At 38.2% G+C, this 26,423-nt stretch overlaps 1 protein-coding gene across 1 annotated transcript in view; it reads right to left on the reverse strand.

The window, feature by feature from the left end:
* The window catches only part of LOC124172497, a 173,176-nt gene that overhangs the window by 77,793 nt on the left and 68,960 nt on the right, over positions 1–26,423 (reverse strand). The window contains exons 10-17 of the mRNA XM_046551936.1: positions 24,681–24,755; positions 20,494–20,589; positions 19,319–19,393; positions 12,909–12,983; positions 5,980–6,063; positions 5,424–5,480; positions 4,605–4,679; positions 261–347 (exon numbers count right to left, since the gene is read on the reverse strand). Of these exons, the coding sequence (XP_046407892.1) occupies positions 261–347; positions 4,605–4,679; positions 5,424–5,480; positions 5,980–6,063; positions 12,909–12,983; positions 19,319–19,393; positions 20,494–20,589; positions 24,681–24,755 (624 nt within the window). The remainder of the gene's footprint in view (positions 1–260; positions 348–4,604; positions 4,680–5,423; positions 5,481–5,979; positions 6,064–12,908; positions 12,984–19,318; positions 19,394–20,493; positions 20,590–24,680; positions 24,756–26,423) is intronic.

The following is a 26,423-nucleotide window of genomic DNA, read 5'->3' on the forward strand; positions in this document are numbered from 1 at the left end:
ATTCATCCAATTTCTATTTTTTATTTTTGTTAAATTGTATGAAAACTGAACATGATTACGTAAATATAAATAGTTTGGATGATTTTGTTCCATCTTGAGTCGATTGGAGAAATCAATATATCAGAAACCTACTGCCATAAGGAGTTGTGGCCTCCACGGTAGTTAGTCAATTGCAATAACAATTACTATACTATATGCACTACATTTTTTATTGCTAAAGCTCATTTCCTTAATTTATCAGTGACTGTTGAAAATCTTACCTTTTTCTGTATTTATTGAACCGATTGAGTCTCCAAATTTCGTTGGCCACATCCCTTTGCAGATAAAAATTATATTCATTGTCACTCCTGTAAAATATAAAGGAATCAAATCAATACTTTAAGCACTTTCCTAGCTGCATCTTTTTTGTCTGTACTTGACTGCAGTACTTATGTGTTGGTGGAACTGAAAATTACGGAATAAGACAGAGCACAATACGTAAGGAATGGAAATTTATGTGTGTAAAGAAACAGTACGACACCTTCAACGCAAAAGTGCTCATCAATCCCTCACCGAATCATATCCGCTCACGGTTGACCCATATTCGTGTGGTCCCAATGGTTTCCCAATATCCATTACCAAGAAAGAGGATATATTCAGTCATCCTAAGAGTGTGGTGAAATTAACCAAGCTTGATTTGACTCAGGATACCGTCATCTAAACATGGAAAAGAGTTCACAAGAAATTATACCAATCGCAACCGTAGGCGTACTGGAGAGTGCATTAGCTATACCTCCTCCGCAGGCACGTGAAGCCAAGAATGCGTGGCATTTAAGCCCGTCCACCATATTGAGTCACCTCGACATAAGGTAAAAATATATATATAGGCTTTTATGGCATGTTTTTCGAAGGAAAATGAATATTTCCCCCAAAAACGGCTAGAGAATACCAGCGGAGAATCTTAGTTCAACACCCATGTATATCATGACCCGTGGCAGACATAGGAGACATGCAATTCAACAATTGAACGCGGAATAATGAAATTGAGTATACAAAGTGATTTGAAGAAGTAGTTTGCTAGGCTTCAGACGTGCTAGGTTGACCATAACTCGAGCGTTCTCTCTGCTTAACTGCGCTAAGATTCTTTTGAAGTGTGATAGTCCAAATAAATTTTGGCATGGCAAGGTAAGTATATAATTTACTCGAGGAAAAAATATTTTTCGTGAGCTCAACAATTAGTTTCTAATTTAGTTGCAAACAGCCGACTACAACAGAGATACTTCACGAGCAAGAAGAGTTGGATGAAAAACCTTTAAGAGATTAAGTATATATTTACATAACTTCTCCAGAAGATGGAAACGAAACATGTGAGGATTCTTGGGACGATGACTGTAACGATCCTGATCGCATTTGTGGCCGGCCGCTGCAAGCGGAAGGTGACTTCAACATTGACATTGAAGATGACCTTGGTGGAGTTGATGAGGAAATCAAGTTCGTTGAAGAAATCATCCCATTCTAAAATGCAAAGGAAATGCTTCGAAACCCAAAACATAAACCGGAGATGGGTGAATTGTGATCTAACCACCCCTGTTTGTGAATCTTGGAGTACATGTTTCACACCTCCACTGATTTTATCCTCGTCCAGTCACCCATTAGAGGTTTTTAAACTTTTGAATGACAACAACATCATCACAAAACTTGTTGAGTTTACAAATAAATATGCAGAATCGAGGAAAAAGTGTGAGCAGGTTTCAAAGGAAGAAATTTATACATATTTAGGCATACAGTTCTTGTCCGGATATAACTGGCTATCAAGGAAAAGAATGTCTTCGGAAGGAAAGGAAGATGTCTAAAATACACTGGTGTCTATAAGTATGAGAAGAAAGAAGTTTGATGGAATACGTACTTCCGAAAATCCATTGTGCAGATAATGGTATATTTGATATATCTGATCGTCTCGCAAAATTGCGTCCAGTCATTTGTGAACTAAACAAATACTTTTGTGGATTTGCGCCTTTAGAAATACCTATTTCTATCGATGAGACTATGATTCCATACTTTGGAAGGCACGGATGCAAACAGTGTATTCGGGGGAAGCCATTGAGATTCGGTTACAGGGCCTGGGTAGCTGCTCTCCGCCTAGGGTACTGCATCCAATATGATATCTACCAAGGGAAAGTAAAGGAAAAAAGTTATCCACTTCTGAATTCCTCCCTGCATTTCGACAATTTTTCCACTTCTGCAAAACTAATACGCAAACTAACAAAATTCGGCTATGGTGGAACGGGAACCACTAGAGTGAACCAAATTGATAACTCCCCCTTGCAGGATGTTAATTGTTTAAAAGAAAGGAGAGAGGTAGATGTGACTGTCGTTTATCCCTGGAGTACAATATCAGTGCAGTTAGGTGAATGGACAATAACGTCGTCACAATGCTATCTAATCAGTTTGGCGTCGAACCTAAGCAGAAGGCAACGAGATATTCAGCATCCGTAAAAGGAAGCATTGAAATTCCACAACCCCACGTTATTGCCATGTACAATCGAAACATGGGTGATGTCGACCAAATGGAGGATAATATCTCTAATTACCGTATTCGTGGGAAAAAAGATGTACATGACCACATTTCTCTGGATAGTGGATGCATGCATGAGTAATGGATGGTGTCTCAGCAGGACTTATGGTATGAAACTGGACAGTTGAACATCCAGAAGAGAAATAGTAATATCAGTATTGAAGAAATATAGTATTCCATCACAACGAGCAGGACCAACGAGCAAGTTTGCACCTCCAGTGATAATCCTAACGAGTGGACCGCACCATATCATTCTCACAGATCAGCCAAAAAGAAGATACGTTTTATGCCGTAGTAAAACAGTAAAATGATGCCATGAGTATTGCATTCCTTTGCATAATAACTTTAAGGAGTACCATAAAATATCTCTGACTGTTAAAACTTTGAAGAAAATAAACAATTATTTTATATGAATAGCATCTTAAAATATTTTTATTCAACAACTTATGACAAAATATGGTAAGTTAAATAAAACTTCACTTAAAAACAGACCAAAACAAATAAGAAATCATAAAAAAGTTGCAACTCAATAACTCTGAAGAGTCTACTAGAAAAGAATACAAGGGTCAATATGCTAAATGTGCTCACCAACGCCGAAGTGGGTCGAAAACGACCCATGTCAAAATTTTTAAACAAATAGTTCAGGATTTTTTCAATATGTTTCTGTTGTCTAGAGGAATGATAAGTTTGAAAAATTTAAATACTGTTAAATTTTCATGCAAAAAATTATTAGTCATAAAGTATCAAAGCCATAAAGGTTAAAGTGAAAAATTTACATACTTTGGCAATAAATTCAATCAAAACTTGAAGCATATACGTGGTGGAAGGGTTCCATATTAACAATGAAAACACTTTGTTACTTCCACAAAATACTCAATATAATCAATAAAAAATAGTATTTTGTGGAAGTAACAAAGTGTTTTCATTGTTAATTTGGCAATAAAAGTTAATTCAACCACGTGAGGAAATTAATAAAAAAAGGCCCACGATAATTCACTTTCAGCAATAGCTAATAAATTTGGCTAAATGCTAATGAATAATTAATGAAATCATGTGCACCATTAAATGCATTAGTCATGATAGTTACAGCAGAATTTTGTAAACCAGGTTTTACTATATAACAGCAAGAAAAAGACTATGGAAAAGAGAATATTGGGAAGGTATTATGCGCTAACATAATTTTCACGCTCTTATGTGCATAACAAGATTGTGATTTGGCACTTGATCCGTCAAAAAATATAGAAATCGTGCCACAAACGAAGAAGGACGTTTGAAGATGATCGTCATCTGGGGAAAATCCTCAGTTGCTTTAATCAGATACTTGCCGATGCTATTAACTTATAGCGTATATCCAATATATAAGGTATAAAGAGTAGCATGCGGAACAGAATGAATATAATAATATGTATTCATTTTGTGGCTACGTAAAAAGAAGGGAATTGAATATATTATTAATGTTAAAAGATTTGAAGAAGAAATAGGTTTGTTGTTATATAAAAAGAAAAGTATTCGTTCGACAAGAACTTTGCCACACTACAATAATTGCTTCAAACATCAACCACAACGAAAAGTATCTGCAGGACAACAAGATATTCATTCCATAAAGATCATGTGGGAATAAATAACCGAGAATTCTATAAAATAATATTCAACGATTGCTAAAACGCTAAATTGCTTTTCCAGCTAGATGCTCGATATGTGTTCTCCGGTCAAGGTATTATGAATCTTATATATAGTCTCTTATGTCAAGACTAAAAAATTTGACTGAAGTGGATCGTTGAATTGTGTTTGCTTAAAGTTAGCTGCGGACTACTAATGGGTGGATACATTTGAGAATGAAATTGCACAAAGGTTTTTTAAATGTAACTCAATGACGGTTTGTTTTCAATAAACCATATGTGTTTAAACAATGATGTCAGTGTTTTCAGACCGACGTCATAGATACAAATAAACTCCGACCAAACCCGAGATGAGGGATTTTTTTTACGAAAATGTGAAGGTTATTGATTAGTTTTACTTCGCACATGAGCTTGAAAAAGTATGTTCTTACCTCGTTTTCCTCACAAACACCAACAACTTCTGAATGATTTTTCGGACCTGAATTGTGGGAGATTCCTCTGGTTGCCTAGGGAAAAAAGAAAATCCAGTTTCTTTGATTGTGCATCACAGAGTAGACTAAAGACAAAATTAATGAAAGAAAGACACAAATCATAATCATTTACAATCATGAGCCCACACGCTCGCAAGCACAAAAGACAAACTTCCTGACTTTTCAACACTCTTATGACCATGTAACATTTTCGAAAACATTCAGTCAATTATTGCAATACTTGAATTCTTCTTAAGACGTATTTCTTTATAATAAACCCATTCAAAAACAATAGCCTTTAAACATAATTTCAGATTCATAAAAAGTAAATACATGGTTAAATTTTAAATGAAACATCAAACAAAAGTCGTTACGTAGTATATATAAAAATAATAGCCTAATATACCTGCTGACTTAATTACAATAAAAACATAAACTTGCAAACTCACAATTCCTCATGAAAAATCATGCGGCCTATTCCCACATCAAAGACGCAGGCTCTCAGCCAATCAAAAACAGCAAATGCCATTCATCGAGTGCATTCACTGCACCCTTCCTTTAACGGGAGCTTCATTTACTATTGAAATGCAGGGGGTGCTATACTATTGAAATACAGGCAGTTTGGTTCAGGAAAAACAACTTCTTTCGTGAAAAGTAATATGTCCAAATAATGGAACCACTGTAGGTACTCCCTGATATATATTCATACTTTTGGTTTAACATCACCTGATTCATGCTCAATCAAAGCCACACTGACGCAGAGGAAAAATGCACACTCACCGCATGGTTCTCTGAAGTTGAGTGAGTATCACAAACAAGGTAGTGCGCATGCGGTTGCTGAAAACACAAAAGGAATGCCAAAACAATTTAGTATGAGATAACGCTAATTTTTAAGGAGATATTTCCATGGCAGGAAATAACAGTGCTGTGAATTCGATGAACTTAAATTCACTTAAATGAGGGTATTATTCTGTTTACTTTAAATAAATATCACTAAAGAGAAAAGGAATGCTGATAATTGCAGACTAAATAGGAAAATGCAATAATCATTAAAGAGTTTTCATTTGTTGCTTTGATTATTGAGTAAACTATTTTAATGCGTTTAAGGTTGATTGAGTAATAATGGTATTTGTCGAGATGCTATGAGAATTTTTAGCAAATATTTTTTATAAATTTTATAAAAATAGTTTTGATTATTCACACGTTCTATTATTTTTTTATAACTTAAAAATGGAAATTTCATATATATAATGATCCAGATTCGTTTTTGCGACATTTTAAATAACGAAAAGTGACATCTGGTATTTTAACTATAACTTTAAGATCACCAGCATACCTTTCTATTGGAGACATTTTGTTCCATTGTCTCTCCAGGAATTTCACTTTCTCCACAGGAATCAGATCAAGATCCGTAGAAGTGCTGAAATAAACAAAATACAGCACATTATTTTCAACGGCGATACGGACTTCCACGCAGAAGAGCCAATCCCAAAAAATTGTAATATTGTAAACAGCAGAGCTTATTCCATTATTCAAGAAGCTATCAACAAGCAACAACGAAATGTATAGCATTCTAATGATTTGTAAAAAATATGTATTTGCATATTTTTCATCCCTCAACACTTGCTTAAACATTAAAATCAATGTTAAAATTTCTTGTAGTACATGAAAATCAATGTCCATTATAACTGATTTAGCGTGTTGCACTGTACAAATCAAGTTTTACGGTTGGTTTGAATAGTCTACGAGGCCCTCTTAAAATATTTGGTTAAGATTTTCTATTGGAATCTCTTTCACATCCCTCTTTTCTTTCACAGTCATTGTAAAACTCATCAACTGTTACTATCTTGCATTCATGCCTTTTTCAAAAGAACTTATGTTCATCAGAAAGTTCACGCAAATATTTCCTAAACCCCAACACTTTTATGACTGTCGCTTTTACCCAAGTTGGCTTACTTAACACACGGTAGTCTTTTACGGACGCTAAGGCCCGCATTCTTAGTCGACCCTGTGTGGCCAACCAACCTTAGAGACGTCATCAGCCCCTACATAAACGGATCTCGCCCTAAATATCGCCGATAGTAAAGATAACTTTGTCCTGGGATCACGTGCAAACATCAATTTAGCATGACTGTCATCAGTGGCACAGTGAGGAGTTGGACGGAATGAAAGCAAATACTTGCTCACAAGGGAAGGCATACCTAACCCTGCCTGTCTCGCATCCCCTAACAGCCTATTCCAAGCATATGTAAAGTTACAACACCATTATTTGAAGCTCCGTTCATAGATGGGTAGTACCTAGGTAACAGACATCCTGTGAACTAAAACATTGGTCTCGCAGAAATTTTAACAATCAAAGGATGCAAACTGACAGCCAGTATAGGTCATCATTACATCATGTATTAAAGTATTCTACCGATTAAGGTAGGTTTCCATGGAGTGCTAAAGAAGGGATCCTGGAGCCTCCCATTACATCATGCACATCCCTCTTCAGTGCACAATAAGACCTACTTCCTTTCATTCTATCCAAAAATCCTATTATTTTCCTTCCCCTCCCTCGTTTACCTAACATTCTTCGTTCTAACACTGTTTTCAACATCCCATCCCCTCTAAAAACTCGTTCCATCCATACCTTCTGTCTCCTCCGTATCTCATCTAAAAGCTGCCTCTGCTCACCCACCATGTCCAGCACTTCGTCGTTCCTCCTCCTCTCCGTCCACTTCACCTTCTCCATTCTTCGCCACACCCACATCTCGAATGCCTCCAATCTTCTCTCGTCTTCTTTCCTCAGTGTCCACGTTTCCGCACCGTAGAGAGCTACACTCCATATCAAACTCTTCACTAACCTTTTCTTTAAACTCTTACATTACGATCCTCTTAGAAGCTCCTTCCTGTTCATGAACGCCTCCTTCGCTAATGCAATTCTCTTCCTAATGTCCTTACTACTGTATCCATTTTCCTCTAATGTACTGCCTAAATAGTTGAATTGCTCAACCTGCTCAAGTTTTTCACCACCCATCTTTATCTTAAGTCTCACATTCCTCGCTCGTGATGCTTTACAAAACCGCATTACCTTAGTTTTCCTCGTCCCATATTCCTCGCAACGCTCGTATAACGCATCCACTAGAGCCTGAAGCCCCCTTGCTGACTGGCTAATCAGCGCCTGATCATCCGCGAATCTCACTGATTTGAACATCATTCCTCCCACTTTTATTCCAGCTTCTAACTCATCCCATGCTTCCCTTACCATCTCTTCAGCGTACACGTTAAAGAGCAGTGGCGATAGAGGACAGCCTTGCCTCACACCTCGGCCAATGCTTGCCCACCCGGATTCTCCGTCCGCTATCCTCACTTGCGCAATCTGTGCCACATACAGATTACGAATCAGTGGCCTATCCCTCCAATCTACACCCATTTTCTTCAGAATATCCATTAACTTTACCCACTTCACCCTATCAAATGCTTTTTCAAAATCCACAAAGCAGGCATACACGTACTGGTCATATTCTAGGTTCCTCTCGACGAGGGACCTCATTACTACTACTGCATCACGAGTTGACTTCTCTTTTCTAAAACCAAACTGGTCGTCGTCCAAATACTCGTTTGCCCTCGCCTCTATTCGCCTGGTCAACATCCTCAGCACCACTTCCGCTGCGTGAGATATTAGGCATTCTCCGCATTCAACAGCTTTCTTCTTTTTCGGTAGCGGAATTAGAACCGTCTTCGCGAAATCTTCCGGCCAACACCCCTCCTCATAGATCCTTCCAACTAGCTTGAAAAACCTTTTCTTACTATCCCTCCCTAGATTCTTCAGCAGCTCACTTGGGATATTGTCCACGCCCACTGCTTTCTTAGCCTTCATATTTTTCACGAAGGGCTCTCTCGATTTCCGAATCTAAGATCCTCGGCCCAAGATTATCATCCTCCACTTCACTTTCCTTCTCTAAACTCAATCTCTCCGGCCTCTTCCTTCGTAGAGATCCTCCACGTATTCCTTCCATCTACTCCATACCTCTTCTCCCTCGGTTAGCATTCTCCCATCTTTGGCCTTAATTTTAGACATTGCTTTCCCTCATTTGCCGCCCGATAGCGACTAAATTTGGCATATAACGCGCCTACCTCTCCTTCCTTTTGAAACTTTTTCATTTCCTCGCACTGTCTTTTCCACCAAGCCTCCCTTGCTCTCTTAGTTTCACGCCCTAATCGATTACTAATTTGTTTATACATTCTTTTGCCCTGTTCTGTGTCCACGTTCTTCCCGTTCCTCCTCTTCTCCAATTCAGTTATCATGCTCACCGTTATCCACGGCTTCTTTATCCCTCTACTCTCAACGTACCCAATTGACTTCTCAGCCGCTTTGACTATTCCAGTTGTAATATTATCCCATCCCTCCTCAACAGTTGTTGTACTTTCCATCTCCCGGGTGCTATTTTCAACAAGTTCCTGATATTCTCTCCTCATACTCCCCTTCAGAGCTTCTAAATTCCATTTCTTCGCCTTCTTAACATTCATAAGTTTTTTGAATCGGACGTTGCAGTTCATAAGTACTAAATTGTGGTCTGAATCCGCTTCCGCTGCAGGGAAGCTGCGCGAGTTTTTCACACTATTCCTAAACCTCTGCCTTAACATGATGTAGTCTATCTGATATCTCCCAATATCCCCAGGACTTTTCCATGTGTACCTTCGCCCTTTGTGATGATTAAACCAAGTATTTGTAATGAATACCTTGTTTCTCCTGCAAAATTCTGCTGCTTTCTCTCCCCTGTCGTTCCGAATTCCTAATCCAAACTCTCCTATTTCATTTCCATCCTTCCCTTCCCCGACTGAAGCGTTCCAGTCCCCCATCACTACCAGATTTTCTTACATGGAGTTTCTCTAATTATTTCTTCGACCTGTTCATACACCTCATCTACTTCTTCTTCCCTATGATTGCTGGTTGGCATATAAACTTGAACCACCACAAGGTTGGTGGGTCGTGCCTTTCTACCACAAGAACTCTATCGCTAACCTGCTCTATGCCTACCACACGCTTTCCCATCTTCCCGTTTAGTACTTAAGCTACTCCTCGTTGACTTTCATCTCCACCACTATACATAACCCTGTACCCGTCATTCCAGTAGTCCCCACTATCCTTCCACCTAACTTCGGATAGACCAAAGATATCTATCTTCCCTTTCCCCATTTTCCTCTTTATATTTTCTACTTTACCCGCCCTCATCATTGTCCTCAAATTCCACGTCCCTACATTCATAGATGCCTTCTTCTTGTCCATCCTCTTGGTCTTCTTTTTCTGTACCTGGGATGCTGCTGCTGATAATGAAAAAGATGTTGATGATATATCTCTGCAGGGATTTCGCATGATACGGACCCCGAGGACCTTGCCGATCTCGTTGCCACCTACGACACCTGTCCTTAAGGGCTGGGTCTCACGATTACATCCAAGGCTAGTTTGATCAAACTTAATGTTTTCAGGGAAGACATACTTGGCAGGGTTTCCCACTTCCATTCCAACAGTGTTTTTTACGTGACACCATCACGTGGACTACCTTCCGTCTGGCTCCTACCCTTCGACCTATCTGGCATGGGTGGCCCTACCGGGAATAATTGCGAATTAATCCCGCCAGCGCAGCTCTAAGGGTCATAGGAACGCGCAAGCCCTTCCTCCGCGACAAGGTTGTAGCCCAAGGGAAAAGCGTTACATCATAGAGAGTCCAAAATGGATGAAACAGTCTATTCGCTTTTCAATCGTTGATTGTGAATTTGCTTTTGTAATTTCATGTATCTGTTGATATTAAAAGAAAGCATTAATAGATATCGAGATTTTTTTTCCCATTTTCAGAAACGATTTCTGAAAATCCATGTGAATACGGTGAAATGCGTGTTTAACATCATAAAACTTGATTAAAACTAATATTTCCTGAGTCATTGAATTACTGCAACAGGGATAACAGTCTCTAACATGACCTTTTATATCTGAACCCAGCGACGGATATCAAAAGTAATGGACAAGCCTTTTCATTTTAACCATTCCACAGTTTGCCCAATGAATTCAATCTCAAAGCTGCTACCGGTATTTGGTTGAAATTATAACCCACTAACCCATCATTAGAAGACCACAGTCACGTGCTATCTCATTCAAAAGCGTAAAATATGGCTGTAACAATTCAGCTACCGCACTCACCCAACCACCTCTATAGTACAGGAACAGCTTGCCTTCAACTTTATATCTTCTCATTCCATTTCCTGGCTCTGTTGAGGTAATCGACAATTTACCTTCAATTACCAAATTAGAATAATTTTTATATAACATTTAAAGGCAGTCGGGTTAGACTATCGGCTGCCAAATTCATATTTCATTTCATACACTAGAAGAACATTCAATTCATTATAACCTTCCTTCAGACAACTACATGTACATAATACCCTGGGACCCACCCCTATGGTATTTGGCAGGAGGTGATCAATCACAAACATGCAGCATGGAAGAGGAATGCCACGTGCACGCCGCATCGCAATAGAAATATTACTTATATGAGCAAAATATACATGCACATACGTAGGAAAAAAAGTTGCCAATGGTTAGCAGTTCCTATAGAAATTCCATTCAAGGTTGGGAGTTTGGAAAAAAACATGCAATGAGTCCTAGCGTGTGACGTGAATACATCAATGCAATATCAAAAAGAAGTTGCCGAAACGGGTCATCAACAGATAATGCACAAACTACGCAGTGAAATGGGAAATTAAATGTAAAGACATTGGTGATTTTCAAACAGCATGTAATAGGCCTTATGATTCCAAATAGAACGAGCTAGCTAAATTTCAAGCAGCCATTTAAGCAACAAACTTAGGAAAGGGAACATGGGGAACAGAGAAACAAAATAGCTTTCCCAAAAAATATTTGAATCCGACCATTGGCGCTTTAAGTCAGTCATGCGTGAATGCACCACCTACCGCTTATTAAGTTTCAAACTGGCTGCTATTGTATAGAGTCACTTAGATCAGAGTGTTTGTTGTACCCGGTAGAAAGTAAAGTTTTTGACCCTTCGTAATAATCGGTGTTTCAAATTTTTACTTGTGTTTACGGAGTAATGTGTTATATTTTTTTAAAAACAACATTATCTGGAGTATAGACGTAGGTAAAAGACATTAACGATAATCAGTTAGGTTTTGTATAAAAACGTGGTCACAGTGAACGGTTCACGATGCCCCATGGCATTTAAAAATGCATTAATTTTGCAAAACCTTTATTATTTAGCAATTTTCAAAAGGCAAAGTATATTCATGTCCCTGCTTAAACTTATGATGCTAATTAATTTGTAATATACGAAAAATAAAATTATTTAGTGATATTGGTATTTTTAAGCCATTTAAGATATGTTATAACGATGCTGTTCACAATTGCCTTATGGAACACCCTAGTCAAATATTCACAATTTATAACGATGCGACTTGGGTGAATAAAGCATCTATCATTTTGTAAAGTATTAAGAGGGTAGTTATTTAAGTGATAACTCAAAAAAATTTTATCATGATATATTGTTGCTAAAAACCCGATAAATACTTCATGTTGAAGTGTTACAAATGTGTGTATCACTCTGCTCCATCACCTGTTTCACTGTGCCCCACACGTGAGAAAAAAATGCACGGTTGATTTCAAATTATAATTACAGATACAAGAAAATATTTCTCAGCAGTGAAATTTGTGTTTTACAATGGACAAATAGTAATCTAAACAGCCATTTGTATCAAAGCGTTAGTGGAATAAATGAGAGTGGATTTGCAACTAAATTTCCATTATTTGTATCACTCTGCCCTCTGTTCCCCTATATGAAAGGCATTGACGTTCTTTTATAACTATGTGACGCATAATTCCCTGCAAGACTGTTACAAAATATACTGTTTTCTAGGGCATCCAATCGCCTTGAAAAATATTTTATATCAGCATGAATATATCAATTACTTGAATTTTTATTAATTAATGACTAGTATTATTAGAAATTATCCATTGGTACTTCAACAAAAAACTAATACAACAGTTGTGCTTATTAATTTTGAAAGGATTGTAATATTTAAACGTGAATGTGATCTAAGTATGATAGCGTGATAGCCATAGGGTTAGAATACTTGGTTGACCATCCAGGGATCCCTGGTGAAACCTCATCTATCCAAACAAAGCTTTACGTTACATGGAATAGATTGTGAGTTCCCACAAGACAATATTTCTCATTCATTATGTCGTACATTATACGTATTTAAAGAGCTTACCTTCGATTTTCAATGCCTTCTTTCAGTTCCTTCATGACTTCAATGAAACACTTGAATATTGGGTCCTGGATTTTACTGTGAGGAGAGAAATCCATGAATTATTATTAGAGGTGTAAGAATACTTAAAAGTTTGAGTCAAATCGTGCAGTTGGTGACCGTATAGATAGTTTTGAGTAGTATTACGATTGTCTAGTCGATTAGTTTCGGTTACATAGCTGTCGAGACCACTAGGTTCAGAAATCCGCTGACAGAATGCGCTACCGTGATATCGTTAGTAATATTGTTTATTAATCGTTCTTAAGCTTTAGTGAATAAAGTTTCTTCTCCTGACCTTCCTTATTATAACAACAATGTAATGTTTATGCTCTTGGAGTATAGGTCATGATAAATTAAACTCACATTTGGCCAACGTTTAAAGAAATGGTTTACATGTCAAAATCAAATAACAGTTGCAATAAAAGATCAGACATTGAACACCTAAGCAAAATTTATTATTATTTAATTCATCGAAATTAAAATTGTTTAGTATAATTTAGATACCATTTGTTAACAAATGAATCAATATTTATAAGCAACCATGATTAGCCTACTAACGAAACTTTTCTATCACAGGTATGTTGTTTAATTCTGTACACAATTTTTAATTTACCAATGAATATGTACTGCACAATTGTATTCAAATTTTTGTGACCACTTAATTTATTTATTTTCTTTATTTTCTTTGTAAACATTCATTATAATTAAGAGCCCTGAGGAAGGAGAATAAATCTCCGAAACGTTGGCCAAATGTGAGTTTAATTTATCATGACTTATGCTTTAGCCAAGGAATGTCAGTCTTTGCATACGTGTCAGGCAGTCGGTGCCGAATACTTTTTCATCAGCCGCGGCGTCCGACCGTCATCCACCCTAGCGGCGTTTTCGGAGTAATCGGAGTGGACCACATCATCGATCAGACTTTCTTATTCGATACTGTTAAGCCCAACTATACTTAACTTACTCTAACGCCGACTTAATATGCAAGGTTTGTTTGGGTTTCTATGAAAAAATGAAACTCTTGTGGTTCAGTGAGAAATGCCGGTTTTTCCCAGTGTTCAGGTCGGGACACAATGAACGCTAACGTGAGACGCGAGACTTTAACGGGAAGTGGTAAAAAGATGGCGGGAGGGAAAGCTTATGGAAGGGACACAACCACCGTTTACGGAGAGTACGTACACGCGAGAGAGGGGCAACTTTCATCTCTTCCCGTGTCCCGTACACGGAAAGCCAATCAGAAGAGCCCGAAAATGGGAGCCATCTGTTTACAGCGATACAGCATTGTTGGCGCCCATTGCTGAATATAGCAGTTGTTGTGCAACGTGAGCTGAAGAGAAGTCAGTTAAGGTGAGCCATTACTTAATTTAATTTACATGCATACTATCCTCGTCGATTTCGAACATTATTCAAAACTCTTCCGACACACAAACGAAAAGACTGAAGACCACAAACAAAACCACTGCGCGGGCGTTAGTCAATTTTCTTTCCGGCCACGGGAACGTCAATTGTGACCGCACGGTGGTATTCTCACGTTCTCTCGCTCTTATTCGATATCTCGCTCTTATCTCGCTCTACTCGCCCCGTCTCACGTTCTCTCGGATCCCGTATACCGTCTCACGTTAGCGTTGATTGTGTCCCAGCCTTTAGACGTCAAAATTGATGCTATCTTTTAGCCTTTTGGCGCACTAAAGCGTACAATTTTAATGTTTGTTCATTTCTTATTTGCGTTTATTTTCCTTCTTTAAATTAGTTGCTATGGTTGATTAAACGAAATGAGAAATAAGGAACACTTATTTTTTGATGTAAATGCAAAGTTTTATAGTTTGCTCGCTTCATCCACTCAAGTTCCATGAATATTCAAGATCCATATAAATCGTGAATGTAGCTTTCAATAAAACGGCCTAACATTCCCAAACCTTGCAACTGATGCCACAAAAAAACTCCTGAAACGGCAAGTTTTACAATGACACTAAACACGAAGTAGATGTCGTGGATCAAATGGCGCGCAAATGTATCTCAAGAACATCTACTCGACGATGGCCTATCCATGCGTTTGAAAACTTTCTCGGCTTACCTGGTTTAAATTCGTGGGTAGTGAACAAGAAAAAAAGGAAAAGCTCGTGACAGAGTTAGCTGATCCTCATGTTAGATCTAGACAAAGGCATGGCATGTCCAACACCGCAGATTAATATGTCGCGATTCTGCAAACAAAATTATGCCAGGTAAAGCAAAAATGCAAAAATAATCGATCAGTTGGAAATTGTATGAACTGCCAAAAATCTTTGTGTAGACAACATACCGCCGTGAACGAACGACGATGCTTAAACAGTGAAGAACCTCACACAAATGTGTGGCTTACCAACTGTAATCGATGTTTTTTTATTCTATATTCTTTTTTTCTCTAATTTCTCGCTCTTCTTCAATTATATTCTTGCCTTCGATATAGCCTACGTAATATTTTTGATCATTCAAAGATGATAACAAAATATTGTAAAAAATTATGATTGCTGTTTATCCATTTCTTTTATGCTTATCCCATTAAAAAATGTAACATGCAAGAAAAAAGAATTTAAATGTAATACTGTCGCATCACGCACTAAAAAATCATTTTTCATTATAACCAGGTCTGAAATATTACAATAATAAAAAAATGGTAAACTAGAGAATTGTATCAATCAATGCGGAGATACAGTGCAAAGAGAAACAATTATAAGGTAAGAGTCAAAATCACTCCATTCGGTAATTATGGGAGGGGTGTCAAGTCCCGTATTCCCAGCGTTAAAGAAAACCAAAGCGCGACAAAGAACAAACTGTTTCAACTCTTCGCCATCGCCAAACATGCATGGTCGGAACCTGGCCACGACATCCAATTTGAAGAAAAGAAACTTGTAGTTAAGGAGTGTCGATACTTCCCGAGACAAATCAGGGAAGCAATAGGTATTAACCCGGCAACGCCCGACGTCACCTACAGGTGACACACTTTTGTGAACACATAAAATGTAACAATGTAATCTTAGGGGCACGGTATGTTTTTGTTACATTTCTTTGTGTCTTTCTGCACCACATATTGGATAATCGTATTGTTTCGGCGACAGAGGAGTCTTCAGTACGCCTTTGAATTGAAGGCAATGAGGTTGTGTGTGGATTTTTGTGACAAGACCTACTGTTATGGCCTGTAAACTTCAGAAGAGGTACGTAAATGATATTATTATTATTTTAGTTTTGATGACTAAGTATATGTAAGTTCTTACATAAAATAAAATGCATTGAAAAATTTCATTCCTATAGCAAATGAGGTACTTCGAATTTTTGATGTCACCTACAGGTGACGTTGGGAAGTGAAGCATCTTGATAGACTGCATTTATGGGAAAGGCTTCATGGAACGTTTTCAAACTCTCCATTTCACTCATATTGAACTTCTTAAATATTCAAGCGGATTTATTCCCTGCTAATAGTTAAAAAAAACTATTTACTGTTTCTCTGAGCTTGATGGAAAATTTTCATGTCAACAATTTTAAGTGGAACTATGTATTTATACGGAATTATTTTATTATTTCTGTGCTTACTGCTGTATTTAGTTTATTCTAAAATTCTGGGTAAAATATACAGACGTTCATGGTATTTGCATAATTTAATATTATGAATTTTTATTTTATAACTGTGCATATGGTGTTAATTAAAAATATTTTGATCTATTTTTTATTTGCATTGATAACATTTCATGTTGGTCTTTTAGCTCACAAAAGCACAAAATTTTAGAATATTGCAGTCTGATCTCTACAGTGATAATTTGGATCACGCTGATATTATTTTAGTTCCCGAGGAAGATGGAGATGTTACGGAAGAAGAGTGTGGTGATGAAACCGTGGCAGATATGAATAATTTGCCACCAAGGATACTTCGCTCACAAGTGGAAATAAGCACACACTCGTATACTACTGTGAATGATGTAAGATTACTATTATCTAGGGACTCTTCTGAAAAAAAATCGGTACTTCTAAAGCAAATGTTTATGAATGAGTATTTTAACTTACATTGTTCAATAAGTATCACTAATACAGGATTCGGGAGAAGCTTCAATTGAAAGTCTACCATCCGATGTCGGTGGAACAACAGTGGAGCGAAAGCCACCAAAGAAAAAAGTAAAGGCGCACGAGTACAAAGAAATCGGACCAGCGCAGCGTAGAGAAAAACATTTTCCCAAGTGGTAGAGGAGGTTCAGAGCAGCAGGTGAATGAAGTTCACAAATTTGAATTGTCTCCAGTTCAGTGCTTTGAATCCATGTACGGTGACGAAATAATTTCATATATTGTTAAAATGTCTAACTTGTACGCCTTGCAAAGGAACCATACTTTAAATTTGACGTCAGAGGAATTAAAAGTATACATTGCTCTCTTACTACTAACAGGCTAGCTAACACTGAAGTACATTCGAATGCTTTGGGAAACAAAGTCTGACACCCACAATAATCTTATTGCGAATTGTACTCGGCGCGACAGGTTTTTTGAACTCCAGAAGTATTTACATCTTTGTGATAATATGAACCTGCCAAAAGGAGATAAGTTCGGAAAAGTGCGAGAATATTTTAGATTTTTAAACAAAAATTTCGTTGAAAATTTCAAATATGTTGCATCCTCACATATTTGTATAGACGAAACCATGGTGCCTTATTACGGACGGCATAGCACTAAACAGCACATGCATGGAAAACCGTTGCGGTTTGGCTACAAGTTGTGGTCTTGTGCAACGCGATTGGGGTATTTAGTTTCCATTGACCCCTACCAAGGAGCAAAAGCTGCGCAGCATTCTCTGCAACCGGAATTTGGGTTGAGCGGTGCTGTAGTTTTGGAAATTCAGAGTAGATTACCTTTAGATTTCGGACCATACAATTTGTACTTTGATAATTGTTTTCTAGCTTTCCTCTAATATCCAGACTAACAGAGCTCAACACAGGTGGAACTGGCACCATTAGGGAGAATAGGCTAGATAAATTCCCTCTAGAACCATCTCCTTTGCTAAAGAAAAAAAGAGAGGCTCGCTTTCACTGAAAGTCACGTGTGATCTTTCTGTCGTAAAGTGGCATGACAATAGCATTGTTACTATTGCATCCAACTGCCATAGCGCAAGTCCAGTGAGTGCAGCGGACAAAGTTGGCGTTGTTTGAGGAAAAAGATGTTGAATTCAAGTATCCTGCACATACGTGGTTAGAAAATACAATAAAAATATGGGGGAGTGGTAAGATTTGAATTGAATCACCGTTGAATTTCAAAAGAGGAGAAGAAAATAATTCTTTCACACCGCCTGTGAAAGAGTCACCAATACTAGAGCCAATCAGAGAGAAGCACACAGTTAAACATCCGATAAAAGAGCAGCTCCCATCCAGCCTACAGTATAAAAGCGAAGCAGAAACCAACAGGCGACACCTTCAACATAAAGACGCTGGTAGGAGAGCCAGCCAAACATTTGTCTATAAACAAGCTGACGCGGAAGAAAACCCTGAAGGAAAGCAGAGATCAGACTGTCACCGCGGAAACCAACGTTCTAACATCCATTTATGTATTCGAATAAACAACAAGTACGAAACACGACCCTATGGGACTCCAGCATGATTTTACAAAAAAAGTTAAAGTTCATCGTTCTACATTTTTTTCGTCGATAATAATTTAATTCATAGTGTGTAACGAGTCAGACAATGGTATACTTCTCAATTTAAACAATAATTTCGTGTCTTCAAATAAATATATCATTAAGAAAAATTCTCGAATATTTCGTCTTTTTTGGCCTTAGATCCAAAACCGTTGTTCTAATCGGTCTGGAACATTGAGAAATTCTACAGCGCCAAGTACCGACCAGCCTGTTTGATCCCCCAAAAAATATATAGTGTGTGTCCACAAAAAGGATTTCGATATCCTTTTAGCGTTCCCAGGAAAATATAGGGATCAATTTCAGCTGTGAGAAATTCAACTTTAAAGATTTTTGAGGCTCTTTCATCAATGTTATAGGCTGCAATGCATTTTTTCACCTGGCCACTTGGTTACCACAGAATGGCCTCTAGTTGGGAAAGAGTTCTAAGACGTCATGTGCTACCTGCATCGAAAACAGCGGCGTGTTAGTGGATGAAGTTTTTAGGTTGCTGACACAGCGAGCTAGGGATAATGCAATGTCACGTGACGCGCCATATATCCCATTCCCTGTCTGCTCAAGTGAAACAGCTAGCCAAAACCACTAAACCTCCTCTCAATAGTTAATCATTGATATAATAACTGCCATAATTAAGTCCTCACTGCCCATTGAAGTTCAACTGGTAACTTTCACTTTCAATAAATGTGTATGTGCAATTGATACAGAAGAAGTTTTTAAAAATCGTTACACTCACCGATGGTAGAGACGCATACATTTATGATTAAGCATATGCTTGATCCTCTTCAGTGTGGAGTTAACACAGTCCTTCCTGCAACATAAAGTCCAATTATTCATTTATTAATTAAAGACCTCCACAGGATATATTTTCCTTTGTTTACAACCTTTTTTTGTCGAATCTTCAAACCTGTGAGCGGACGGCAGCAGCAAACACATCAACGAAGGCGAATGCGAGTTATATAGATAGAAAGCTTTCATTGAAATGAGAGATTGAGACGACAATGTCGCTTCATCCAACCAACTCCTCCTCATTGCATTTTTATTCTTATCTTTAATTTCTTTTATTGAAAATAAAATGGTTCCAATACGGCATGAATATTAACTTAAAGACATATTCTCAGACGCCGAGAGGGGAAAAAAGAGGGGAAGCGGAGGAGTTGCCAGCTCGGAGGCGAGGCCAGAGGCTCGCTCTCTCTCTCGTCAACGACGGCTGTGAAAGGATCGCTGACAACCTTGCCTGGTGGAAGGTTGAATTTGACCGGAAGGGCTGATTGCGCGGCGGAGCAACGATCCTAATTCTTAGCGGCGTTCTCGCCGGAACAGCTGTTGGAGTTTCGCCGTGACGCCCGAAGTTATCCTGATTTCGAGCGGCGACGTCGCCAGGACCACGCTGGAGTTCCACCAGGACTTCAAAGTTATGAGCCCCAAGTACTTTCCCTGCCCGGAAATTGTCGTGTTGAGTTCTCTCGCTATTTGGTTTTGTGCGAATGAGGTATGGGGTTTTGTTTTCCGAGTTCCGTATTTTTGGTCTGCTTGGTCGCGAGCGGCGCGTTACGAGTGTCAATGACTTCGCGTTTGCTTCTTCTCCACCCGAAATATTCATTTTCATCGCCTGCTTATTCTATTATTACCTTATTATTAGAAATTATCCACTGATACTTCAACCAAAACCTAATATAACATTTGTGCTTATTATTTTTAAAGGATTTGTAATATTTAAACGAGAATGTGATCTAAGTATGATAACGTGATAGCCATACGGTTAGAATAGTTGGTTGACCATCCAGGGATCCCTGGTGAAACCTCACTAATCAAAACAAAGATTTGCGTTACATCGGTAAGATTGTGAATTTCCTCATGCGTATTTTTTATTCATTACTATATACTTAAAACGTCAAATAAAGAGCTTACCTTAGATTTTTAATGTCTTGTTCCCGTTCCTTCATGACTTGTTCCAGTTTCTTCATAATATTAAACAAGTACTCGAATACTGGTTTCTGGATTACACTGTAAGAAGAGAAATCCATGCATTATTATTAGGAGTGTGCGAATGCATGAAATTCGAGTCGAGTCGAGTAGTTGTTAACCGGATGGATAGTTTTAAGTAGTATTACGAATATCGAGTCGGGTTACAGAGCTGTCGAGACCATTAAGTTCACAAATCCACTGACAGAAGGCGCTATCGTACATCTCGTGTAGAAATATCGCTTATTCATTGTTCTTATGCATTAGCCAAGGAGTTTCTGCCTTTGCACACGTCAAACGCTATCGGGTGCTTTCCATTCATTGACACACGTCGACACAAGTCGACTTGCGTCGTGGATTTCGTGTTCCATTCGGTGTGTGTCGCCGACTGTTGTGACACAAGTCAACAAACGGTAACGCTCAGGAATAGGAGAGTTATAAACAAATGACGCGAGTAGACACAAGTCGACGCGTGACTCGCATGAATGGAAAGCACCCATAGTAGTGGACGTCGGTGCCGAATATCTTTTCGTCAGGCACGGAGGCGGATCGTCTTCCACCCTACCCCAAACACCCTAAAGCGTACAATTTTAATTTTTGTTCGTTACTTATTTGCGTTTATTATCCCTCTTAAAAATAGTAGCTATGGTTGATTAAACGAAGTGAGAAATAGCAAACACTATTTATTTGATGCAGAAAGCTAAGCTCTATAGTTTGTTCGCTTCATCCACTCAAATTCCATGAATATTCTAGATCCATATACATCGTCAGCATAGCTTTTAATAAAACTGCCTAATAATCCCAAACCTTGCAACATTGGAAAGAAAATACTGGTCCGGCTACACAAGTGTGTTGCGAAAGACATTTTTCTGCAGGCAGTGATGCTGTAACACGGTGATGTCAAAACCTGCTGCCTGAATATGTAGAAAAATTGGTTTTTCTACATTAGAAGTTGAAAGGATCAAATGTTACGTGATACGTTAACGTGTACAATCTTAATTAAAATTGTACGAATATTTTTATTCATCTTTGCAGTTTAGATGCATTCACTGACGAAAAACAATACTGGGAAATTCATATAATTGTTGATAGGGAATTGCTTGAGACACAATTTTAATTCATCGCCAAATTGTGACCTAATTACCATCAACGCTCGTCGTTATCTTTTCATTTTTACATTTTACATCCAAAATATAAAATTCGCCAAGGAATTGAAAAAAAAATTAGAGTGTTGAAGGATGCATTACTGCATTTCCTAGTTCAAGAATTATCATACTATACTCGACTTAATACTGAGGAGTAGTTTTCAACTAGACACGATACTCGACACAATGCCTAAAAGTATTACTCGCGTATTATTGATTAATATATTAACGTTCTTCATAATTGATCGATTAAATACCCAGACGGCACAGAATCCTCCGTATCTAATTCGTATGCAGATAGTATCAATTGACTACCGCTCCGTCGCTTTCTGTCAATGGATACTATCTGCATACGAATTAGATATGGATGATTATGTGCCGTCTGGGTAAATACTCTAAATACAGTATGGTCTGTTCACTGCTATTCATTCATTATACTACTCTTAACAAATGGCGCTAAGGGGACAACATTTAAACGTCCCATGCGACGGGCAGTGTACTGCACCGCTGGTTGAATCCACATTACACGCAGGGATTGAATTTCAAAATGCTCTTAAATAGTATACCGATATTTGAACGTGGGTGGCCAGGACACTACCTGACCACTTTACTATACTTACCACGTTTACTTTTTTACTTTACGTTCTATTGGTTGAAAATCGGGAAATCACCTCAAGAGAAGATACATTAAAAATACGTTCTATAACTATTCACTAATTAAGCACTCTGGTTTTCCAGAGATGACAAAATATGAATATTTTGCTTCAAAGCTCACTGGCACGAGAAAATTACTCGTAAACGTTAATGACGCGTGTATTTCGTCAAAAATCCGGGGCAGTCGCTGCGGAAGAGGAAAGAACGCGTTCTCCGTTTGTTCGAGTGCCATCATGAAACTTGCAAACAAAGAATTTACTCGAGTGGTCAGGTAGTGTACTGGCCTTCCACGTCCAAATCTCGGTACACTATTTAAGAGCATATCAAAATACAATCCCAGCGTGTAATGTGGATTCAACCAGCAGTGCAGTACACTGTCCATCGCAGGGGACGTTTAATTGTTGTCCCCTTGGCACCAATCGTTAAGGGTACAGTAATGCCGACGCCGGGTTTCTGTCCACTTTTCATCCTGTTAGTTATCCCTAACCCAACCATTTCCGTTTCCCAATGTAAGCATAATCCGTCTCTAGACGGATTTCCCTCCCTGTTTGTATTTTAAGAGCCATTATTCTCTACCCCACTGAAGTCAATTAACATTCGGAATACCCTAATATACCTAGAGAGAACAAATAAGTGCAAAATAGCCATTGCTTCATTTCCTTCACTTTTCAACGCTTATTATTATCGAAAGAAATTATTTAAAAATATTTTCATTTTAATTACGAAGATAAAAAAAACAATCTTTGAAAATTTAAACAATAAAATCCTTAAAAAATAAAATCAGATTCGCGAGGAAGAATCGAACTAAAGGTACTATATGGAAAGTCGACCACCGTAACCACTTTGTCATCACTGTATAACAGGAGCTGACAGGAAATACCGTATGCATAACGTAAATCCATTTTTTACGAATTTTAATTGCTTTTTTATCAAGAATTTACGAGAGGTGCGTCGTCTTGCTTCGGCATATGGAATTGATAGCCAAGATCTACCGAATCAGGAGCTCCATCGGCCACCCGAAGGTCGTGTATTCCCCTTGTTAGCTAAATCGACACGCCGAAATACCATCTTGCGAAATACCTGGGTCAATTCCTGCAGCCATATGTTGGGAAATCTTCAACCTATGGGAAGAATTTCACATCATAGACATCTTAAAAAATGTCTCCATCGAACAAAGCAATATTTATGTAAGCTTCGACGTGGTGTCGCTTTTCACTAACAATTTGACTCCAGATGATGTTGAAGTTCTAAGATCGCTCACGCCCGGTGGTATTCCAAAGGTTTTCCCGGAACTCTTCGAGCACTGTCTAAGGAACTCGTTTATTATTGAATGGTCGCTACTACGAACACATGGAGGGCGCGGCAATGGGTTCACCGCTCTCACAAGTAGCGGCTTATCTCTTCATGGAGAAATTCGAGAAGGAGATACTCTATGTTTATACTCGATATCGAAATATTCTCTATGTTTATACTCGATATCGAAAACCAGCGTTCTAACATCCATTTATGTATTCGAATAAACAACAAGTACGAAACACGACACAACCCTATGGGGCTCCAGCACGATTTTACAAAAAAAGTTAAAGTTCATCGTTTTACATTTTTTTCGTCGATAATAATTTAATTCATAGTGTGTAACGAGTCAGACAATGGTATACTTCTCAATTTAAACAATAATTTCGTGTCTTCAAATAAATATATCATTAAGAAAAATTCGAATATTTCGTCTTTCTTGGCCTTAGAGCCAAAACCGTTGTTTCAATCGGTCTGGAACATTGAGAAATTCTACAGCGACACGTACCGACCAGCCTGTTTGATCCCCCAAAAAATATATAGTGTGTCTCCACAAAAAGGATTTCGATATCCTTTTAGCGTTCCCAGGAAAATATAGGGATCAATTTCTGCCGTGAGACATCCCATTTTAAAGATTTTTTGAGGCTCTTTCATCAATGTTATAGGTTGCAATGCATTTTTTCCCCTGGCCACTTGGTTACCACAGAATGGCCTCTAGTTGGGAAAGAGTTCTGAGACGTCTCGCACCTCACCTGCATCGAAAATAGTGGCGTGTTAGTGGATGAAGTTTTTAGGTTGCTAACACAGCGAGCTAGGGATAATGCAATGTCACGTGACGCGCCATATATCCCATTCCCTGTCTGCTCAAGTGAAACAGTTAGCCTAAACCACTAAACCTCCTCTCAATAGTTAATCATTGATATAATAACTGCCATAATTAAGTCCTCACTGCCCATTGAAGTTCAACTGGTAACTTTCACTTGCAATAAATGTGTATGTGCAATTGATACAGAAGAAGTTTTAAAAAATCGTTACACTCACCGATGGTAGAGACGCATACATTTATGATTTAGCATATGCTTGATCCTCTTCAGTGTGGAGTTAACACAGTCCTTCCTGCAACAGAAAGTCCAATTATTCATTTATTAATTAAAGACCTCCACAGGATATATTTTCCTTTGTTTACGACCTTTTTGTGTCAAATCTTCAAACCTGTGAGCGGACGGCAGCTGCAAACACATCAACGAAGGCGAATGCGAGTTATATAGATAGAAAGCTTTCATTGAAATGAGAGATTGAGACGACAAAGTCCCTTCATCCAACTTACTCCTCCTCATTGCATTTTTATTCTTATCTTTAATTTCATATAATTGGAAATAAAATGGTTCAAATACGGCATGAATATGAACTTAAAGAGATGTATAACAATGGAAATGAAAGGTAGACTATATTAACGTTACTTGTCCACGAGTAAAAAATAAAATCTAACTAATACGGTGGCTACCGCTTCAATATTTAGCAAGTTATCTGATTTTTTTTCATTTGATGGGAGAAAGTTTGGTCAGTAAAATTTCTAATTGATAACAAAAAGAGTTAAATATCATTTAAAATCATTGCGAATTTCGATATTTATCAGCGTCAATCACCACGGCTCAAAACCAAGTAAGGAAGATTCGACCGACCGTTGCAACATATAATCCTTTATCTGATCATGGCGTAATAATCATATGCCACCAGTTGTCAGTCAACGCTGGAACTTGGGAAATTATAATATCTTGCAGCCAGTTTTTTGATGACGCACAGTCGTACAGTGGGCTGAAATCGAAAAAAGCTGAACAAAACCTCAAAATCGATTTTTTGAGTGCGGAAATTGAATTTTGCACAGTTGTTGTCTATACTGTAGTGCATTGTTTTGACGCAAACAATTTTTCATAGGTTAATGTTTTAAACAAATTACTTGGCCTCCAAGTTGAACAAATTTCGCAAAAAAAGCCTTCATTGAATTTTTTTCGAAGTACGGAATGTTAAAACTAATTCCCCACCTTCTGTAGTGATTGAATAGAAACAAACATTTACAATATTATTATGCGGTTTATTATTGTTAACTCTTTGCAACTTTCACGACTCAGTTGCATTATCTGTGGCCAATACGATACAAAATGGCGTACTCTGTTTATCGTCGATATTTTGTGTTCGTGTAGGATTATAAATAAGGATCACCGAGTTACCTTGATATATTTACACCGCTTATACAACACAGCATATAGAGTGTGATGCCAGAAAGACAGCTGCTACCACCTGCGACGCCGAAATTAAGATCGATTTTTCTCGATCGAAGACGTGCGGCACAGCTCGCAGCTCGCTGTTGGCCACGGGGAATATCGTTCCTGACAGATATTGGACCTTGAATCTTTTAAAGCAGATAAATTGTATAAAAGCAATAATATCATAGTACCACATTTCATTTCCATTTCATACAACCTAATTTCTTCGCTGTCTTGCGATATCGTCGATATTTATCGTCGATACGATACAAAATGGTGGACCCTGTTTTTCGTCGAAATTTTGTGTTCCTGTAGAATATTAAAAAACGATCGCCAAGTTACCTCGAGATATTTGCACCACATACACAACACAAGCTACAAAGTATGATGCCAGAAGGAGAATTGCGACCACCTGCGACGCCGAAATTGATTTTTCGAACGTGAGGCACAGTTCGGAGCTTGCTGCGGGCCTAGAGGATTACCGTGCTCGACGGACGTTGGAAAGTGAATCTTTTAGCAA

Source organism: Ischnura elegans, assembly GCF_921293095.1.
Source record: "Ischnura elegans chromosome 13 unlocalized genomic scaffold, ioIscEleg1.1 SUPER_13_unloc_1, whole genome shotgun sequence".
Classification (NCBI taxonomy): domain Eukaryota; kingdom Metazoa; phylum Arthropoda; class Insecta; order Odonata; family Coenagrionidae; genus Ischnura; species Ischnura elegans.